Raw genomic sequence first — 17,763 nt, 5'->3', positions numbered from 1 at the left:
AGTTAGCTGTTACAAGCATTTCTGCTGCCTGCTAGATAGTTTTGTGGGTTTAGAAAATGTTATTGCTACATATTTTACTTTGTCCTATAATATTGGAAGTGAAGAATGTGATAGTGTTAGCGTACAGGACACATAACGTCATACCTCTGGTGAGACAGGTAACACTGTCAGGTTCCGGAAACTGCATTCAACCGGTCTGTAGGTTATGGTACCCTCAAAAGCTTACCAGGCTCCTGTTTCTTTCTACGTCTCTCCAGTAGAACGTAATTCGATTTGAATTAATTGTGCGATCTTGCCTTCATGAATATGAAATGTGAGGACAATATTTTATATGCATGTGAATTATTTTGGTATTCTTGTTAAGGAATTCCGTTTGAATTCCATCTGAAATGATTTCAATTTCATAAGATTTTTTACAAGACAGGAGAGTAAAGTAATCATCGAAACATAGGTTGAACTAAATATGTAAGCAAGTCTAGAGGAAATAAGGAATAAACTCCAGAGATCATCAGATGTGGCAGAACGAAAGACTAGTAAAAAGTGATTAAGCTCAGGAGTGGGTACCCACCGCGATGTGATTTCAGAATACCGCTACACGGAATGTACACCATGTGATCAAAAGTATCCGAACATCTGGCTGAAAATGACTGAATAATTCGTGGCGCCCTCCATCGGTAATGCTGGAATTCGATATGATGTTGGTCCACCCTTAGCCTTGCTGACAGCTTGCACTCTCGCGGGCATATGTTCAAGCAGGTGCTGGAAGGTTTCTTGGGGAATGGCAGCCCATTCTTCATGGACTGCTACACTGAAGTATCGATGTCGGTCGGTGAGGCTTGGCGTGAAGTCGGCGTTCCAAAACATCGCAAAGATGTTCTTTAGGATTCAGGTCTGGACCCCGTGCAGTCCAGTCCATTACAGGGGCGTTATTGTCGTGTAACCACTCCACTACAGGCCGTGCGTTATGAACAGTGCTCGATCGTATTGAAAAATGCAATCGCCATTCCCGAATTGGTCTTCAACAGTGGGAAGCAAGAAGCTGCTTAAAACATCAATGTAGGCCTGTGCTGTGATAGTGCCACGCAAAACAACAAGGGGTGCAAGCCCCCTCCATGAAAAACACGACCACACCATAACAGCACCGCCTCCGAATTTTACTGTTAGTACTACACACACTGGCAGATGACGTTCACCAGACATTCGCCATAACCGCACCCTGCCATCCGATCGCCACATGTACCGTGATCCGTCACTCCACACAACGTTTTTCCACTGTTTAATCTATCACTGTTTGCTCCTTACACGCTCACCTGACCACATGCGAAGTCCGTGAGTTCCGTGGAGCTCCCCATTCTGCTCTCTCACGATATGTAATGACTACTGAGGTCGCTGATACGGAGTACTTGGCAGTAGGTGGCAGTACAATGCACCGAATATGAAAAACATATGTTTTTTGGTGGTGTCTGGATACTGTAGATCACATAGTATATCGTCCAATATTTGAAAAAAAAGTAAACTTGAAAATCTGTCAGAATCTTTTTAAATGCGTATATACACCTTCTTAAATAAACTGTCAACTGCATGATGTGCATACCAATTATATTAAATTTTACAGTTCTTTCTGGTATATGGAATCCATACGACATTTCAAGGACTGCCAATTGAAACATCGTGGCTTGTGAGATTGGAGCATCATTTAAAACAATGAAGACTATTAACCTTTATTTATTAAAAAGTAAATACACTGTACTTCCTTACTTCAGCTGTACATAAGGTGCTATGCTAGGCCACTATCTGTGCACAACCATTGCTGAAGAACCTGTTGATCAGCCTCGGCCCCATGCTGAACCTGTTAACAACGTAAGCAGAAGTGTTTACAATGACGAATACGTAGTAACATTTCCCCTTAATAAAACAACAGATATTGGAATGGATTTTAAAAGTCGAAACTGAAACTACTACTGTAAACTTCGAGCACATATGTAGTAATTATCAATGAAGTTCTATACCACAGAAGTAAACGACTTTATTTGGAAAAGTTTACCGACGAAGCTCAGTGTGCGACATTGAGCTCGCATCCGTGATCACAGCCTTTTGAATCCCAACTATGGCATCCAGATTCAGTTTTTCACCGGTTTCTCTGAATCTCTTAGGGAAACTGCAGGCAAGGACACAGCCGATTTGCTACCTCTTGTTTCTTTTTAATGAACATTCTTCTGACTGGCTTGATGCGGCCCGCCACGAATTCTTTTCCTGTGCCATCCTCTTCATCTCAGAGTAGCACTTGCCACGTATGTGCTCAACTGTTTGCTAGAAGTATTCCAGTCCCTCTAGTCTCCTCTAGTCTCCTCTAGTACCATGGAAGCCATTTACTTATCTCTTAACAGATGTCCTATCATCTTGTCTCTTCTTCCTGTCAGTGTTTCCCACATATTCCTTTCGTCTCCGATTCTGTGCCGTACCTCTACCTAATTTTCAACAATCGTCTGTAGCGCCACATTTAAAATGCTTCGATTCTCTTCTGTTCCAGTTTTCCCACAGTCCAAGTTTAACTTTCATACAACGCTGTGCTCCAAACGTACATTCTCAAAAATTTCCACCTCAAATTGAGCGCTATTTTTGATACTAGTAGATTTCTCTTGGTCGGAAAAGCCCTTTTTGCGTGTGCTTGTCTGCTTTTGATGTCCTCCTTGCTCCATCCGTTATTGGTTACTTTACCAGAATTCATTTACTTCGTGACCATTAATCCTGATGTTAAGTTTCTCGCTGTTTTCATTTCTGCCACTTACCGTTACTTTCGTCTGTCTTCGATTTACTCTCAATCCACATTCTGTACTCATTAAACTGCTCATTCCATTCAGCATACGCTGCAATTCTTCTGCACTTTAACTCTGGATACCAATCTCATTCTATCATTGATATCCTTTCAACTAGAATATTAACCCCCTCCCCCGCCCCACCCCCTGCCCACCTGGCCACCCCGCGAACCTCTATTTTATTTCAATCAGTACTTCTTGCTTATGCAGATTAAACAGTAGGGGTGATAGATAACATCCTTGTCTTCCACCCCTTTTAATAGAAGCACTTCGTTCTTGGTCGTCCACTCTCATTATTCCCTCCCGGCTCTTTCATATATTGTACATTACCCATCTCTCCCTATAGCTTAACCCTATTTTTCTCAGAATTTCGAACATCTGGCACCACTTTACATTGTCAAATGCTATTTCCAAGTCTACAAATCCTATGAAAGCGCCGTGATTTTTCTTTAGTCTTGCTTCCATTATCAACCGCAACGTGAGAATTGCCTCTCTGGGGCCTTTGTAAGGTGTCCGCATTTTTCGGACCTTACATAAGCTTCATACGTATGATACAGAATAAAATCCCCAGAAAATATCTCTATATTTTCAACAGGAAGTAATTTGGCAATCTCATGTACTGAATAACAAAACAATGTCTACCCTTATAACGACAGGGGCATGCCCAAATGAGATAAAGTGAACGGAGTTTGGAGAGCAGTGCAAGTGGCTCATGGCATTGGGAAACCCAATTAACATTAACAAAAGAAGGCCCAACTGCAGTGCAGAAAGAAATAAGGTGAGTACAATATACTCTCCTGGAAATGGAAAAAAGAACACATTGACACCGTTGTGTCAGACCCACCATACTTGCTCCGGACACTGCGAGAGGGCTGTACAAGCAATGATCACACGCACGGCACAGCGGACACACCAGGAACCGCGGTGTTGGCCGTCGAATGGCGCTAGCTGCGCAGCATTTGTGCACCGCCGCCGTCAGTGTCAGCCAGTTTGCCGTGGCATACGGAGCTCCATCGCAGTCTTTAACACTGGTAGCATGCCGCGACAGCGTGGACGTGAACCGTATGTGCAGTTGACGAACTTTGAGCGAGGGCGTATAGTGGGCATGCGGGTGGCCGGGTGGACGTACAGCCGAATTGATCAACACGTGGGGCGTGAGGTCTCCACAGTACATCGATGTTGTCGCCAGTGGTCGGCGGAAGGTGCACGTGCCCGTCGACCTGGGACCGGGTCGCAGCGACGCACGGATGCACGCCAAGACCGTAGGATCCTACGCAGTGCCGTAGGGGACCGCACCGCCACTTCCCAGCAAATTAGGGACACTGTTGCTCCTGAGGTATCGGCGAGGACCATTCGCAACCGTCTCCATGAAGCTGGGCTACGGTCCCGCACACCGTTAGGCCGTCTTCCGCTCACGCCCCAACATCGTGCAGCCCGCCTCCAGTGGTGTCGCGACAGGCGTGAATGGAGGGACGAATGGAGACGTGTCGTCTTCAGCGATGAGAGTCGCTTCTGCCTTGGTGCCAATGATGCTCGTATGCGTGTTTGGCGCCGTGCAGGTGAGCGCCACAATCAGGACTGCATACGACCGAGGCACACAGGGCCAACACCCGGCATCATGGTGTGGGGATCGATCTCCTACACTGGCCGTACACCACTGGTGATCGTCGAGGAGACACTGAATAGTGCACGGTACATCCAAACCGTCATCGAACCCATCGTTCTACCATTCCTAGACCGGCAAGGGAACTTGCTGTTCCAACAGGACAGTGTACGTCCGCATGTATCCCGTGCCACCCAACGTGCTTTAGAAGGTGTAAGTCAACTACCCTGGCCAGCAAGATCTTCGGATCTGTCCCCCATTGAGCATGTTTGGGACTGGATGAAGCGTCGTCTCACGCGGTCTGCGCGTCCAGTTGAACGCTGGTCCAACTGAGGCGCCAGGTGGAAATGGCATGGCAAGCCGTTCCACAGGACTACATCCAGCATCTCTACGATCGTCTCCATGGGAGAATAGCAGCCTGCATTGCTGCGAAAGGTGGATATACACTGTACTAGTGCCGACATTGTGCATGCTCTGTTGCCTGTGTCTATGTGCCTGTGGTTCTGTCAGTGTGATGTATCTGACCCCAGGAATGTGTCAATAAAGTTTCCCCGTCCTGGGACAATGAATTCACGGTGTTCCAGGAGTGTAGTACTTTTTAGAATAAACACAGCCGAGACTGTGGGTAAATTGTGATACTACATTAACGAGGATAGCAGCGACCCAAGCAAGAAAAATAAGAATTCACATACAACGAGGAAGCAGTTGGCCAAAGCGATACTGTGTGACGTAGTAGAACCGCGGTGGGGAGAGTAACGTCATATAAAAGAATTTTGAGAATTAAGTTAACACACAGAGAGCTCTGGTCTCGTGATGGGATACTCACATGCATGTGGTAAAAGAAGCGAAGACGTTGAGACTCAAACTTTACAATTGCGAAGTGAGGGCGGTATGTTTCACGTATCGTGGCGACAAACGTAAAGCGGCAGTGCATATTCCTGCGGGAATTTCTGGGGGCTGAGATTTGTGCATGTCGCTCCAGCCCATAGCGAGTGTGAAATTGCCATTAATTTCGACTAGGGAACATTTAACATTGTACGGAACGGAGGGAAGTTAAGACTGATTGAATTCAGTCAAGGCCAGAGTAGGGAATTAGCGTTTCAGATCCAGCACGGAGACAACGCCGCCACTGTTTTCGATCGATAATGTACCAACACGCTTTAGGCGAGTTAAAATGTTGAGTCGATATTTGCTCACTCCAACCTGCATACGTTTCGAATATAGAAATTCAAGAGTACGTGATAGTTTTGATTAGTTCAAAAGATAAAGTTCATTCTCCACCAACTTAGCCCATTGCTCATGTACAACAAGGTAGATGTAAATATCATTGATAAAGGTTTAATTGTTTTTATTTGTCATAATATTTTCATATATGGAGATAAAGTTTTAATAATCACATATTCAATGTCTACATGGTAATTGACCTGTTGGGAGTTGAAAGTAATTAAATCTTTTTGTATTTACCATATGAACCTTGAAAGATTTGATAAATTAAAATGTAGAATGAGAAAGGGAGAGGTTGTGTTATCATTTTAGGATAAATCTTAAACTTGTCATATATAGTAATTTGTGTATTCTTGTAACGTCACAGTGGCATTTTAATTAATTTTAGACAGGACCAAAATTTGCAGCTATGTGGTGTGCCTTTTTGCCACCCTGGGCTTGAGATGACAGTTAAGATCGTGCCGGTACAAACCCCCGTTACTAGATGGACGTTTCTAGTAGGCAAGGACTGCTTTGTGGAGATTCCCGGAAGCGCGCGCCGCACCCGCGCCAGATTTGCAGAGGTCGGTCTGCGCGGCCCGCAGCTGGGGGCACTGTTTGGTTTTCTGCGCATTACGCGAAAACTATGAAGAGCGATGCGGCAGTGAATTGTGGTCTGCAATGTGCACCTTCTGAAAGATCGATGTTTATTTCAAGTCACGAGACGCAAAAGTTATAGCAACCTGAAAATCGGTTACTATCACGAATACTGAAAGATTAATAAAAATAGTAAACAACAACTTACAGGGACGAGCAGCCACTCATTAAAAACGTTTCGTCATAGCGGATCGAGTGCCGTAGTCATACGTTGAGATTCATAAATAATTAAGCTCGTAAAGAGCAATAAACAAAGTTTGATGGGAAACTGTTTATAAAATCATAATCATCATCATCATCATTTAAGACTGATTATGCCTTTCAGCGTTCAGTCTGGAGCCTAGTCCCCCATATAAAATTCCTCCATGATCCCCTATTCAGTGCTAACATTGGTGCCTCTTCTGATGTTAAGCCTATTACTTCAAAACCATTCTTAACCGAATCCAGGTACCTTCTCCTCGGTCTACCCCGACTCCTCCTACCCTCTACTGCTGAACCCATGAGTCTCTTGGGTAACCTTGCTTCTACCATGCGTGTAACATAACCCCACCATCTAAGCCTGTTCGCCCTGACGGCTACATCTATAGAGTTCATTCCCAGATTTTCTTTGATTTCCTCATTGTGGACACCCTCCTGCCATTGTTCCCATATACTAGTACCTGCAATCATCGTAGCTACTTTCATATCCGTAACCTCAACCTTATTGATAAGGTAACCTGAATCCACCCAGCTTTCGCTCCCATACAACAAAGTTGGTCGAAAGATTGAACAGTGCACAGATAACTTAGTCTTGGTACTGACTTCCTTCTTGCAGAAGAGAGTAGATCGTAGCTGAGCGCTCACTGCATTAGCTTTGCTACACCTCGCTTCCAGTTCTTTCACTATGTCGCCATCACTGTTTATAAAATTCAATAGAAAATTCATGACGTGAAGAGCGGCACTATATAATATTTTGGGTGGCATCACACGTATTTTAAACTAGTTAAGTTATACTATACACTTAACTTGCAATAGTTATCAATGTTGCAAATTATTATTAACATTTATCGCCCATAATTAATTAATTTTTATAGATATGAAGATTTTGAGCATCGAAATGTGTAGATCGCTATCGATTACGTCTAAAAACGGTGCCACATGCGGTCCTATGTTGAAACTTTGCAGCACAGATGTCAACACACAAATTTGCGCCAAGTGGCGAAAGTTTGCAAAAACTCAAACTTGATTTACGGGCGATAGAATAAGCCTAGAAATTAATGTAACATAGTAGATTAGACGTACTTTTTAGCGCGGTTCCGATGGTGTACTTATTTCTGTCGAGGGACGTATGTATCAAAATTTGTAACCTTTACTGGTGATACTGGTACTTGCATTACCAGGGGGGTTGACGTCCGAGCCTATATAAGCTAGTGGCCATCTTGGCCAGAGTTCAGTCGTTGTGTAGCCGCCCTTTTTCTGTTTTCGCTTTTTCGTCTACTACGTGAAAGTCTGATTTCGTTTTTTACACATTGACTGTCATTGAAGGGTTTTACTTTTATTTAATATTGTCCCAGCAAAGTATCAATTTCACCACTTTTAAAACCCAGTGTTAAACGTGGGTCACTACACGTATAGTCTTCCCAACTCTGAGAGAAAAAATCTTTAGTAGCTTTACTACCAATGTTTACAGACGACGATACTTTAACATTTCTTTCAATTGTTTTAGTTACGAATCGCTAGTTTGTTCTTGGCGTGGATCGCGTTACCTTCACGTTTGTTAATATAACTTAAATTAATCTTCAAGACTTGTATTATGTTTCAAAGTAACAGCGTCAGTTTATTGACAAGAATTATTAATAAATAGGTTAACTCATACGATCTCATTCAAACAAGTTCTTTAATTAGATGTCTAAGTAGGATTCCCACTAGCATCAGAGATGTTAGATAATATCCTGTCATTTTCGGTAAATAAGTTATTTCTATTTAATATCCGCAAACTGTCATTAACTATGATCACTAGTCGCGTGAAGTTAAAGTTTCCCATTATCACAATTCAAAGTCCGAATCCGGTTATAATTTTCCATTCAGTAAAGCGATTAAATATTCACACGAATTGACATTAAAGCCAAAGAAATTACTATTCACCTTCCCATTTATCTAATCTGATAAAAGTCCAAATTAAAGTCTTGAATTGACAGTCCTCAAAAACAATCTCGTCACGATCTATTCTTGATCCCCGTTTTGCCGGCCGCGGTGGCCCCGCGGTTCTAGGCGCTCAGTCCGGAACCGCGCGACTGCTACGGTCGCAGGTTCGAATCCTGCCTCCTCAGGCATGGATGTGTGTGATGTCCTTAGGTTAGTTAGGTTTAATTAGTTCTAAGTTCTAGGGGACTGATGACCTAAGATTTTAAGTCCCATAGTGCTCAGAGCCATTTGAACCATTTTGATCCCCGTTTAATAAAGTCCCAATTGTTGTTCTCTAAAGCTGTACGTCCTAAATAACTTCCGAACTAGAACAGACTAGAGACTGGAGTATCGTAATTACAACGTATGGCTATTTATACGTTAATAAATACTGTCTTTTGTGTCCCAGGCCTACGTTCTATGACTATAATATTGATTTTCTTACGTATTGGAATAACTAATATTTTAATATTTTCTACTGTTTCTGCCCCTTCCCATGTTTCTAAAATTTATAATTTAATTTTCCTTTTCTTTTCTTTTGCTTTCTATACCAGATATTTCCCTCTATTTGTTTTTTATTAGTTTTTCGTAACTACTACTTGTGAAGGGACTTGGGCCATTTTGTGAATTGATATTTTAAGGGCATGGGAGCTAATTTGGGAGATATTTTTGTTTTTTCAACACCGATAGGCGCTGTAGGTGTTACAGTTGGTCAGTCGTTTTGGAGGGTGGGTGGCGAGCAAGCCCCACTTGAGGGTGGCCCATGTGGTCGTTTGAGAATCCTTTTCCGCGCCGATTTATTTCGACAAAGAGTATTGTTTAATAGTGCAAGTAATCAGGCATATATTTGGCGAACTGGAAGTGCTACGATTATTTGTGTGAGTGCGATTTACGAGGTGCACACGTCGTAAGTGAACATGTGGCGAACTGTGATTTCGCGCCAAAACAGTTAGAACAAAGACGACAGTGGGACTTGTGGTTCTGTTCGAATTGAGTGAATAACTTTCGATTATAGCAACCCACATTACTGCTATTGGGGCCTCGGAGTCAAATTATTATTAACGGATAGCTGTAAACCGTCTCACCTATGCTAATTTCATTGTTTGAAAGAAAAGGACAACGCCAATAAGTAGTGATTGAACTGTGTCGTGAAAAACTGATTTTTGTATAATAGTCGCCTAATTCTCGTTCCCTAGCATAAACTGTACTTATATCTGAGTGAATAATTAATTCAAAATCTATAACAAATGCGCGGGTGTGGACGTGTACTAATGCACCAAGTGTGGAAATCATCCCCTGAGACTTACGTGAGAGCCAAAATTTGCAACAACATTTTTAACCAACATTTGTATATGAAGCGTTTCGTGAGAAAACGCTGAAACCGCACTTCTTTATTATTTTACCTCCACATCGCAAGACACATTATCCATTGGCGTGTAAAATACGTATCCACTTGCATAAAACTGTAAGGGATTTCAGCCACCTTACAAATGGCTTACTCTGCCAGGATACTGAATAAACAGCATTCGGCTGAGATATAAAATGCAGGATTTTGAATTAACAGCATTCTGATAGTTTGTCGAGGGTAAACAAAATGGAGAAAAATAGTTTTCATTTAAATGTGACTCAACTGTGTAGTAGTAAAAAAGTTAAGTAAATAAGTGTAGACAGATGTGTATTTGTGTATGTTTTAATTGCTGGCGCAATACATAGTTGTATTCGGTTGTGTTGAGTTCTGTCTCAAAACCAGTAACAAAAAAGGCTAAAGGAAAGACGAGGGAACGTATTGAATATAGGACTGTGTGAATCATATTATGGGGTAGAGTCAAGTCGTATAATCTGATGTTAACGCGTGGTCAGGTTCGAAAAACTCACCAACAGCAACGCTAAGAGGAACGATGAAAAATGACAGAAAAGAGTAGGTCAAGGTAGAGAGAAGTCATGGCAGACCTCGATAGGATCGAGTTGGACACGCAACAGCCAGATCAGCGTGAACAACACGAAACACAGGACGCAGAAATACCGAATGAGGCCGAAAATGTAACACATGGTGTTCAATATGGTCAAAGAAATGGACAAGAGGACAGCATTACACATTAATCAGATGTAGAATCCGTTGACAGTAATTTACAGTTTGTAGAACCGAACGTGAACATATTGAATCAGACAGGTTTACAACCACATGGAAGAACGAGTGTTAGTGCACCTACACTGTGTTCAGAAGAGAAGGAAACGGTTCACGAAAAACGAGAGAGGGAATGGTTACATCAAATGGCAACGGGCGAAAATGATGTAGGAGTGGAAAACGCCAACATATATGGTATGTTGCAGTGGTTATTACAACAATCTCAGGAATCAGACAAACGTTTGTTACAATAATCTCAAGAATCCGAAAATCGTTTAGAAGGGCGCATAACCCAAGGACAAAAAGAATTAGCAGGGCATTTAGAAGGGGGCATAACTCAAAGCAAAAAGAGTTAGAAGGGCGCATAGCACTGGGGCTGAGAGAAACTAACAAATAAATAGAAAAAAACAGTGATAATATTCAAGGTCAGTTAGACCGAATCGGAACTGAAGCCCAAGAAGCACAAATTACGCTTCAAACGCTTGTTACAGGGCAGACACAAATGAGAACAGACATTGACACTGTCCCAGTAGACATGAATATGTTACATGAAGATACACAACAAAGTGTCAAAAAACTTTGCCATCAGAGCGTCGACGCAAGCGACACATATCATTGCTAAAACGATGTCCCATAAAACAACAGCGAAAGCTGCATTTAGGAAATTCGATGCTCGTATTTTAAAGAAACAAGAGAAAAACGTACATCAATTTCAACGGCTCAGAAAGGAAGTTTTGCATTCAAAAGAAAGTCGAGGAGACGCGGAAAGCGTTAGTGGGGAGTCGAAAACGACGACAGAATCTTCCTTAATGTTGGTAGATAATACTGTGAAGACGGCAAATTCAACAGCCGCCGATAATACGACAGAACGAGGATGCGAATGTACAGGTGAAATGAGACAGAAAGGCATATGTGAATGTCAGTCCGAAAACGCAAACAGAAATCGGGAAATTAGTCCAAAACAACATAAGCCAGAAGAATACGGTAACAGTAGGGAACAATGTGGTTTGCGACCACTTGCTGAAGAGAGAATAGCAGGTCAGTTGAGAATGAGGGTTGCAGCAAGGTTACATACATCAAGCACAAAGCGTGACATACGCAGACCAAGCAATAGCGACACATTACGCAACACCACAACATGTAGGATGAATACCAATGGGTTACAGTACAGTGTCTCACGAGCCAGAATTGCTTACAAGATACAGAGCCGGTAGTAGGTCTTATGCACGCATATTGCGCAATGAAACCTGCAAGTGATTCTGCGGCACAATTGTCACAGAATGTTTGCGTAAATTTGATGCAAACATAGAAGAGAATTCGAGTTCCCAAAACACAGAAGGTATGATGTCACAGAGCGAAGCAAGAAATTTTTATGGTAACCGCTTTTACAGCGCAATTTACAGCGCGCAATAACCTGCACTCTAAGGAAGATACAAATAGACTACACCCTCGCACATTTATTGATCAAAGTAGGAACACCAGCACATTGGCCTGTGAAACATAAATTACATTCCATTTGTGCACACATGGAAGGAAGTATAGCCGAAACCATGCAGAAAACAGTGGAAACTTGCAATTCGTATGATTCGTTTCGAGCAGCCTTTATAGCTAGATGTTGGTCACCTGTGGCGCAAAAGAGAATAAAGTACGGCGTATTGCAAAACGTCTCATTTGAAAACTCGCAAGAGAGAACTGTGGTCTAACTCTTTGAGAATATGACGAAAAGAAATCAATGTTTAGACAGCCCATATAGCGATAGAGAATTGATACAGATATGCAAAACTAAATTACCAATTAAATGTCAACAAGCACTGATAGGACGTGAGGGCGATAATTTTGAAACCTTTGAAGGTGTTTTGCGAGAGGTTGAGTTCGTGTATGAAAATGACGCTCAAAGACGTCGTGAGTCAGGACAGAATAAGTTTTAAAGGACAAGCAATAAAGAGACTAGTAATGGTAACAAGGGTACATCGGTAATGGGATTGAGTTCCAGACGAAATGGAAATACTTAAATAAGTAGGAGTAGTGGAAATACGGTACCACAACGTAATGGGTATGGTTTTAACAATAATAATAATAATTGGAACAGGACATATGTGGACGAGAATAGGAATGGAAATTGGGGACTTCGGGAAAACCGACAGACTGATTTTAATCAGCGATCGCCAGGTCAATGGAGAGAAAGTAGATGTGGAGGTGGTGCAAGAACGCAACTACAGCCAAATACGTCAGGTAATTACAGGAGAAATGAACCACAGAGGGAGGTTGAATTACGTCCACCAAACCCAGGGAAGCATGTAGAATGACAGACGTCAGGTATTGCGGGGGTTCAAGGGGCTGTTCCGCTGGAAAGTGAAAGATTCGCGTCCTGCTATTGGGATGAAGAAGGTATCGGGATTCATACAGCCATGCAAGGCTCTGCCACTGTTGCACTGCCCAGTGCTGAACATTCCAGGCGAAGTCGTCAGTGTCGTGCTGTTCATATTAGCACAAGCTTGGGCCGTCGGCTGCGGAGGCCCATCGTTAGGAGTGTTCGGTGCACTGTGAGTTCAGACACACTTGTGCCCTGCCCAGCGTTAAAGTCTCGTGTCAGTTCCGCCACAGTTGGCAGCCTGTCCTGTTTTGCCAGTCCGCCCAGCCTACTACATCCGACATCTGTAATGGGAGGTGGCCACCCAACCCTACGACGTCTGGACGTGGACTGTCCTTGGCGTTGAAGACATTCACCACAGCTCTCCTTGCGGTTTTTGAAATGCTCGTACCTAACCTCCACGCCATCGCAGTCTGCCCTCGGTCAAACTCAGACATAGCGCGCGCCTTCACAATTCTACACACAGACAGCACACTCATTGATACCACATGCACCATACGTGTGTCTGATCAGCAGGCATATCTCGTCTGCTGACGCCGCTATCGCCTGGATGGATTTATATCAATAGTAGGCCATTATGTTCTGGCTGATCAGTGTAGGTACGAGTAGAATAACTGAGAAAAAACTTTCTGTAATGGAACAAATATTATCGGCCGGAGTGGCCGAGCGGTTCTAGGCGCTACAGTCTGGAACCGCGCGACCGCTACGGTCGCAGGTCCGAATCCTGCCACAGGCATGGATGTGTGTGGTGTCCTTAGGTTGTAAGTAGGCTGTGGCTGTTTATGTTTTCTTATTGGCAACATTACGTAGCGCTCTGTATGAAAATCACTGGCTGTGCTGTGTGCAGTCGGTGGCTAGTTTGCATTGTTGTCTGCCATTGTAGTGTTGGGCAGCTGGATGTTAACAGCACATAGCGTTGCGCAGTTGGAGGTGAGCCGCCAGCAGTGGTGGATTTGGGAGAGAGATGGCGGAGTTTTGAAATTTGTAATACTGGATATCATGAACTGCTATGTATATTATGATTTTTCAACACTATTAAGGTAAATACGTTGTTAGTTCTCTATCAAAATCTTTCATTTGCTAACTATGCCTAACAATACTTAGTGCCTTCCGTAGTTTGAATCTTTTATATAGCTGGCAGTAGTGGTGCTCGCTGTATTGCAGTAGTTCGAGTAACGAAGATTTTAGTGAGGTAACTGATTTGTGAAAGGTATAGGTTAATGTTAGTCAGGGCCACTCTTTTGTAGGGATTATTGAAAGTCAGATTGCGTTGCACTAAAAATATTGTGTGTCAGTTTAAGCCCAGTCACGTATATAAATTTTCAAAAGGGGACGTTTCATATGGCGACCCTGCCAGGGTACCTCACTGGAATCTTCTGATTTTTTCTTGTAGTTTGTGTAATTAGTGTAGCTATTGTTTATTGCTGGTGCGTAATTATAGAGAGAATTTCCTTTGTAGTTGCAGTCTTTCATTGTTGTACAGTAAAACAGGTGTGGCACGCATGTAGATTTGCACCAAGTATTTTGCAGCTGCAATTAAGTAGATATTATTTTCAGTGCTATGTTAATGTGTTCTCTTATTTTTGCTCTTCAAATTGTGTTTTTCTGTGTTATCGTGTGAAATATTGTGACAATAATGGCGTGTGAAAAACGTAATACTAGGCTCCAAAGTAAACCGAGAAATGACAGTGAAGATGAAAGCAGTGTGTTAGCGCTACCATGTAATGAAATAATTAACGTTCAACATAGTAATTTGGTAATTGTGCATAGGGAAATGGAGCGGGCGGCAAACAATGGCGTAAGCAGTGAAACAATTAGTGAACAGGGAAGCATTATCGATCGATCGGTCGGCAACAGCTCGCCTCAGGAATCGGGAATGACAGGACACAATTTTGCAAATTCTGTAGATTCAGGTTTTGCGTCCTCACCGTTTTCTCAAATAAGTCAAGACACATTTTCTGATTGTCAAAATGTGAATGTTGCCGGTGCAAATGCTCTACCGAAAAGCGTAGAGGAACAGATTCCAGACACTAATGCATTGTTATTACAACTAATGCAACAAATGGAACAAAATCAGAGACAAACATAGCAAAAGCTTCAAACGTTGGACACAATGGAACAACACTAGAGACAAACACAGCAAAAGCTTCAAAAGTTAGACACAATGGAACAAAATCTTCAAAAGTTAGACACAATGGAACAACACCAGAGACAAACACAGCAACAGTTAGACGCAATGGAACAAAATTTTCACACCACGCTTGAACACACACGTGAAGATTTAACTACTGAGTTACATAAAATCGAATCGAAATGTCAAAAAGTCTGTAACGACGTAAAAACACAAATTTGTGAGCATTTTTAACCTATTTTTTCGCGGCATGAAAATGCGTTACAGAATCACGAAGCAGCCATAAAAGAACTGCAAATTATTGTTCATGAAAATCATGAGACCTTGCAAGCTAAAATTGACTCAGTTGCATCTACCGATTCGGTTACGCAACTTGCAAAAACTCAGGAAAACTTAAAGGACACAGTAGAAAGGCACATGGAGGAAATTAGTTCATTATCAGAGAAAGTAGTTGAACTTTTGAATCACCTAAATAATTTATCTACGAAGGTAGATGATAATCTGAATGACCCAAAACTGGTAGTCTTTAATGACACAGAAGAGTGCGAACAAATTAGGAAATTCAAACAAAATCAGAATCAAATTAATACGCAACACCAAAGAGAAATCCGAGAAGTACAAGATCAGCTGACACAAGTAATACAAAAATTACATATTTCAGAGGACACTCGCGCTCCAACACGGGAAGAGGGACTTAGAAATACGGAACAACCACAAAATAATAACACAGGACACTTTGGAAATTATGAAAGAAATTGGCAAGGCACACCGAGTTTTGAGATGGAACCGCCGAAACGACGTAACAATGACCGACATGTGACTCGCCGACATTATGATTTTGACTATAATCTGTTCATTACTACACGTAAATTCAAAACATTTAAGAATTCTGGCAACGACATTCATCCACAAGCATGGCTCCATCAATTCTCTCATTGTTTTCCTCCCAACTGGTCATTAGAGCACAGATTAGAATTTATGTGTGGCTACTTGGAGAATGAACCAGCTGTAAGAATGTGATCGGTCATTCACGATTGTCACAGTGAAGGAGAATTTTATCATGCCTTCCTCTCAGCGTATTGGTCTCAAGCTACACAAGACCGAGTAAAACATAGCATCATAATGATGAAACGTTTCGAACAATCTGAATTTTCCAGTCTTGTGAAATATTTTGAAGACATGTTGCATAAGAATCAATATCTTTCAAATCCATACAGCCATTCAGAACTCATCCGCATTTGCTTAATCAAATTATCTGAAGATTTACGACATATTATTTTGGCAGGACGTTGCAAAGACGACATTGAAGCTTTTCAGGGGCTCTTACAAGAACTGGAAATTGACACTGACAATCGCGGAACGCGAAAACAGGAAAACAATCACTACAGGTCACATCCGTCACAATTCCGTGATGACAGAAACAATAACTGGACATGACAAGTCTATTCTTACAACGCAAATCGTGACCAAAACAGACGCCAACCATATGACAACCACTGGCAGAGTAATAATAGTTACAGAGAAAGATCGCATTTCAGTAGTAATGAATATGACAGAGATTGCCAAAGAAACAGACAATATGGGAACAAAACAATTATTATCAAGGGAGACAGAATAACTTTAGACGCAATGGTCCAGCGCGCAGTTACGATTCAGGGAGAAATTCTCCACCACGTGACCGACAAGAAAGAAACTATGGGATCTACCAACATGACGACAGGCGATATAATCGTAACAACAGACCAGAATTTAATCAGAACTGGCGGGTTTCAAACAGGGCAGGGCCCTCTCGACAACGTGAACTTGTAGATGTTAGACCTCCAAATCCCAGTAACGACGCGCGCCAACAAAGAGACAGACAATGACTCGCACCGCAGGCAGACACGTGCGCCGGCTGGCTCTGAGAAAAATTACATAGACGCTAACATTGAGAAAAATTTTAGCATTCTTTACCTATGTACCATATACCACATGATAATTCCACTGAAGTTGAAACTCTGCGTACTAGGAAGAGTAAAGGTTAACACCACATTTCACATGTAAAACCGTTTATCGAAAGATAATCAGCTTTTTAACTTTGTCTTTGCCATAAATCCGTTCAGTTCACATTTCTTGTATGCATTGTCAGACTTAGAAACTGTTACCATCCAACAATGTTTGAAGTTAAATATCCGATCAAGAACCAAGAGAACTTATTTAAACATAAATTACGAATGCATTGTTATAGTGAACAGACGTCACAGTGTTATTGTGTGTGTACATTCTTGCTTGTTAGTTGCACGATTACGTAACGACTATACGGCTTACATACTTGGAACATATACTGGTACTGCTAATGAGATTTTAATGCAACATTTTGGTTTACTTGAAAATACATTCTGGATTTAAAGTACTTTCAGTGAGATACCAGACGACACAGTGGTTAGTTTATGTGACAGCTTCACGATTTTATCACGACGCTACTAATTAGTGACAATTTACAATGTTGCTTTTGCAGTGTTTCTGTTTTATATCTGCACAGTTTTCTGTTTTATTCTGGAAAGTAAAACATGTTTTAGTAGTAACTTTTGTGGTACAGCTACAATGAGACAGCCTTTTCCATAGCACAACAATACGTTACAGTACAGTACTTTCTTCATCACAACAATAAGCGTAATAACTACGATATTTATACGCAAAGCATTTCACTTTTGT

At 42.0% G+C, this 17,763-nt stretch overlaps 1 protein-coding gene across 2 annotated transcripts in view; it reads right to left on the bottom strand.

Moving 5' to 3' along the window:
- Window positions 1-1,695: 1,695 nt before the first annotated feature.
- Window positions 1,696-17,763, bottom strand: part of LOC126426928 (uncharacterized) — a 167,414-nt gene continuing 151,346 nt past the window's right edge. For both annotated transcript variants that reach the window (XM_050089035.1, XM_050089036.1), the window contains one exon: window positions 1,696-1,849. In XM_050089035.1, the coding sequence (XP_049944992.1) occupies window positions 1,827-1,849 (23 nt within the window). In that variant the 3' untranslated portion in view covers window positions 1,696-1,826. The remainder of the gene's footprint in view (window positions 1,850-17,763) is intronic.

This window comes from Schistocerca serialis, chromosome 11 (assembly GCF_023864345.2).
Source record: "Schistocerca serialis cubense isolate TAMUIC-IGC-003099 chromosome 11, iqSchSeri2.2, whole genome shotgun sequence".
In the NCBI taxonomy this organism is placed as follows: Eukaryota; Metazoa; Arthropoda; class Insecta; order Orthoptera; family Acrididae; genus Schistocerca; species Schistocerca serialis.
Note: the sequence above shows the minus strand (reverse complement) of the source record. Positions and strands in the feature narration are given on the sequence as shown.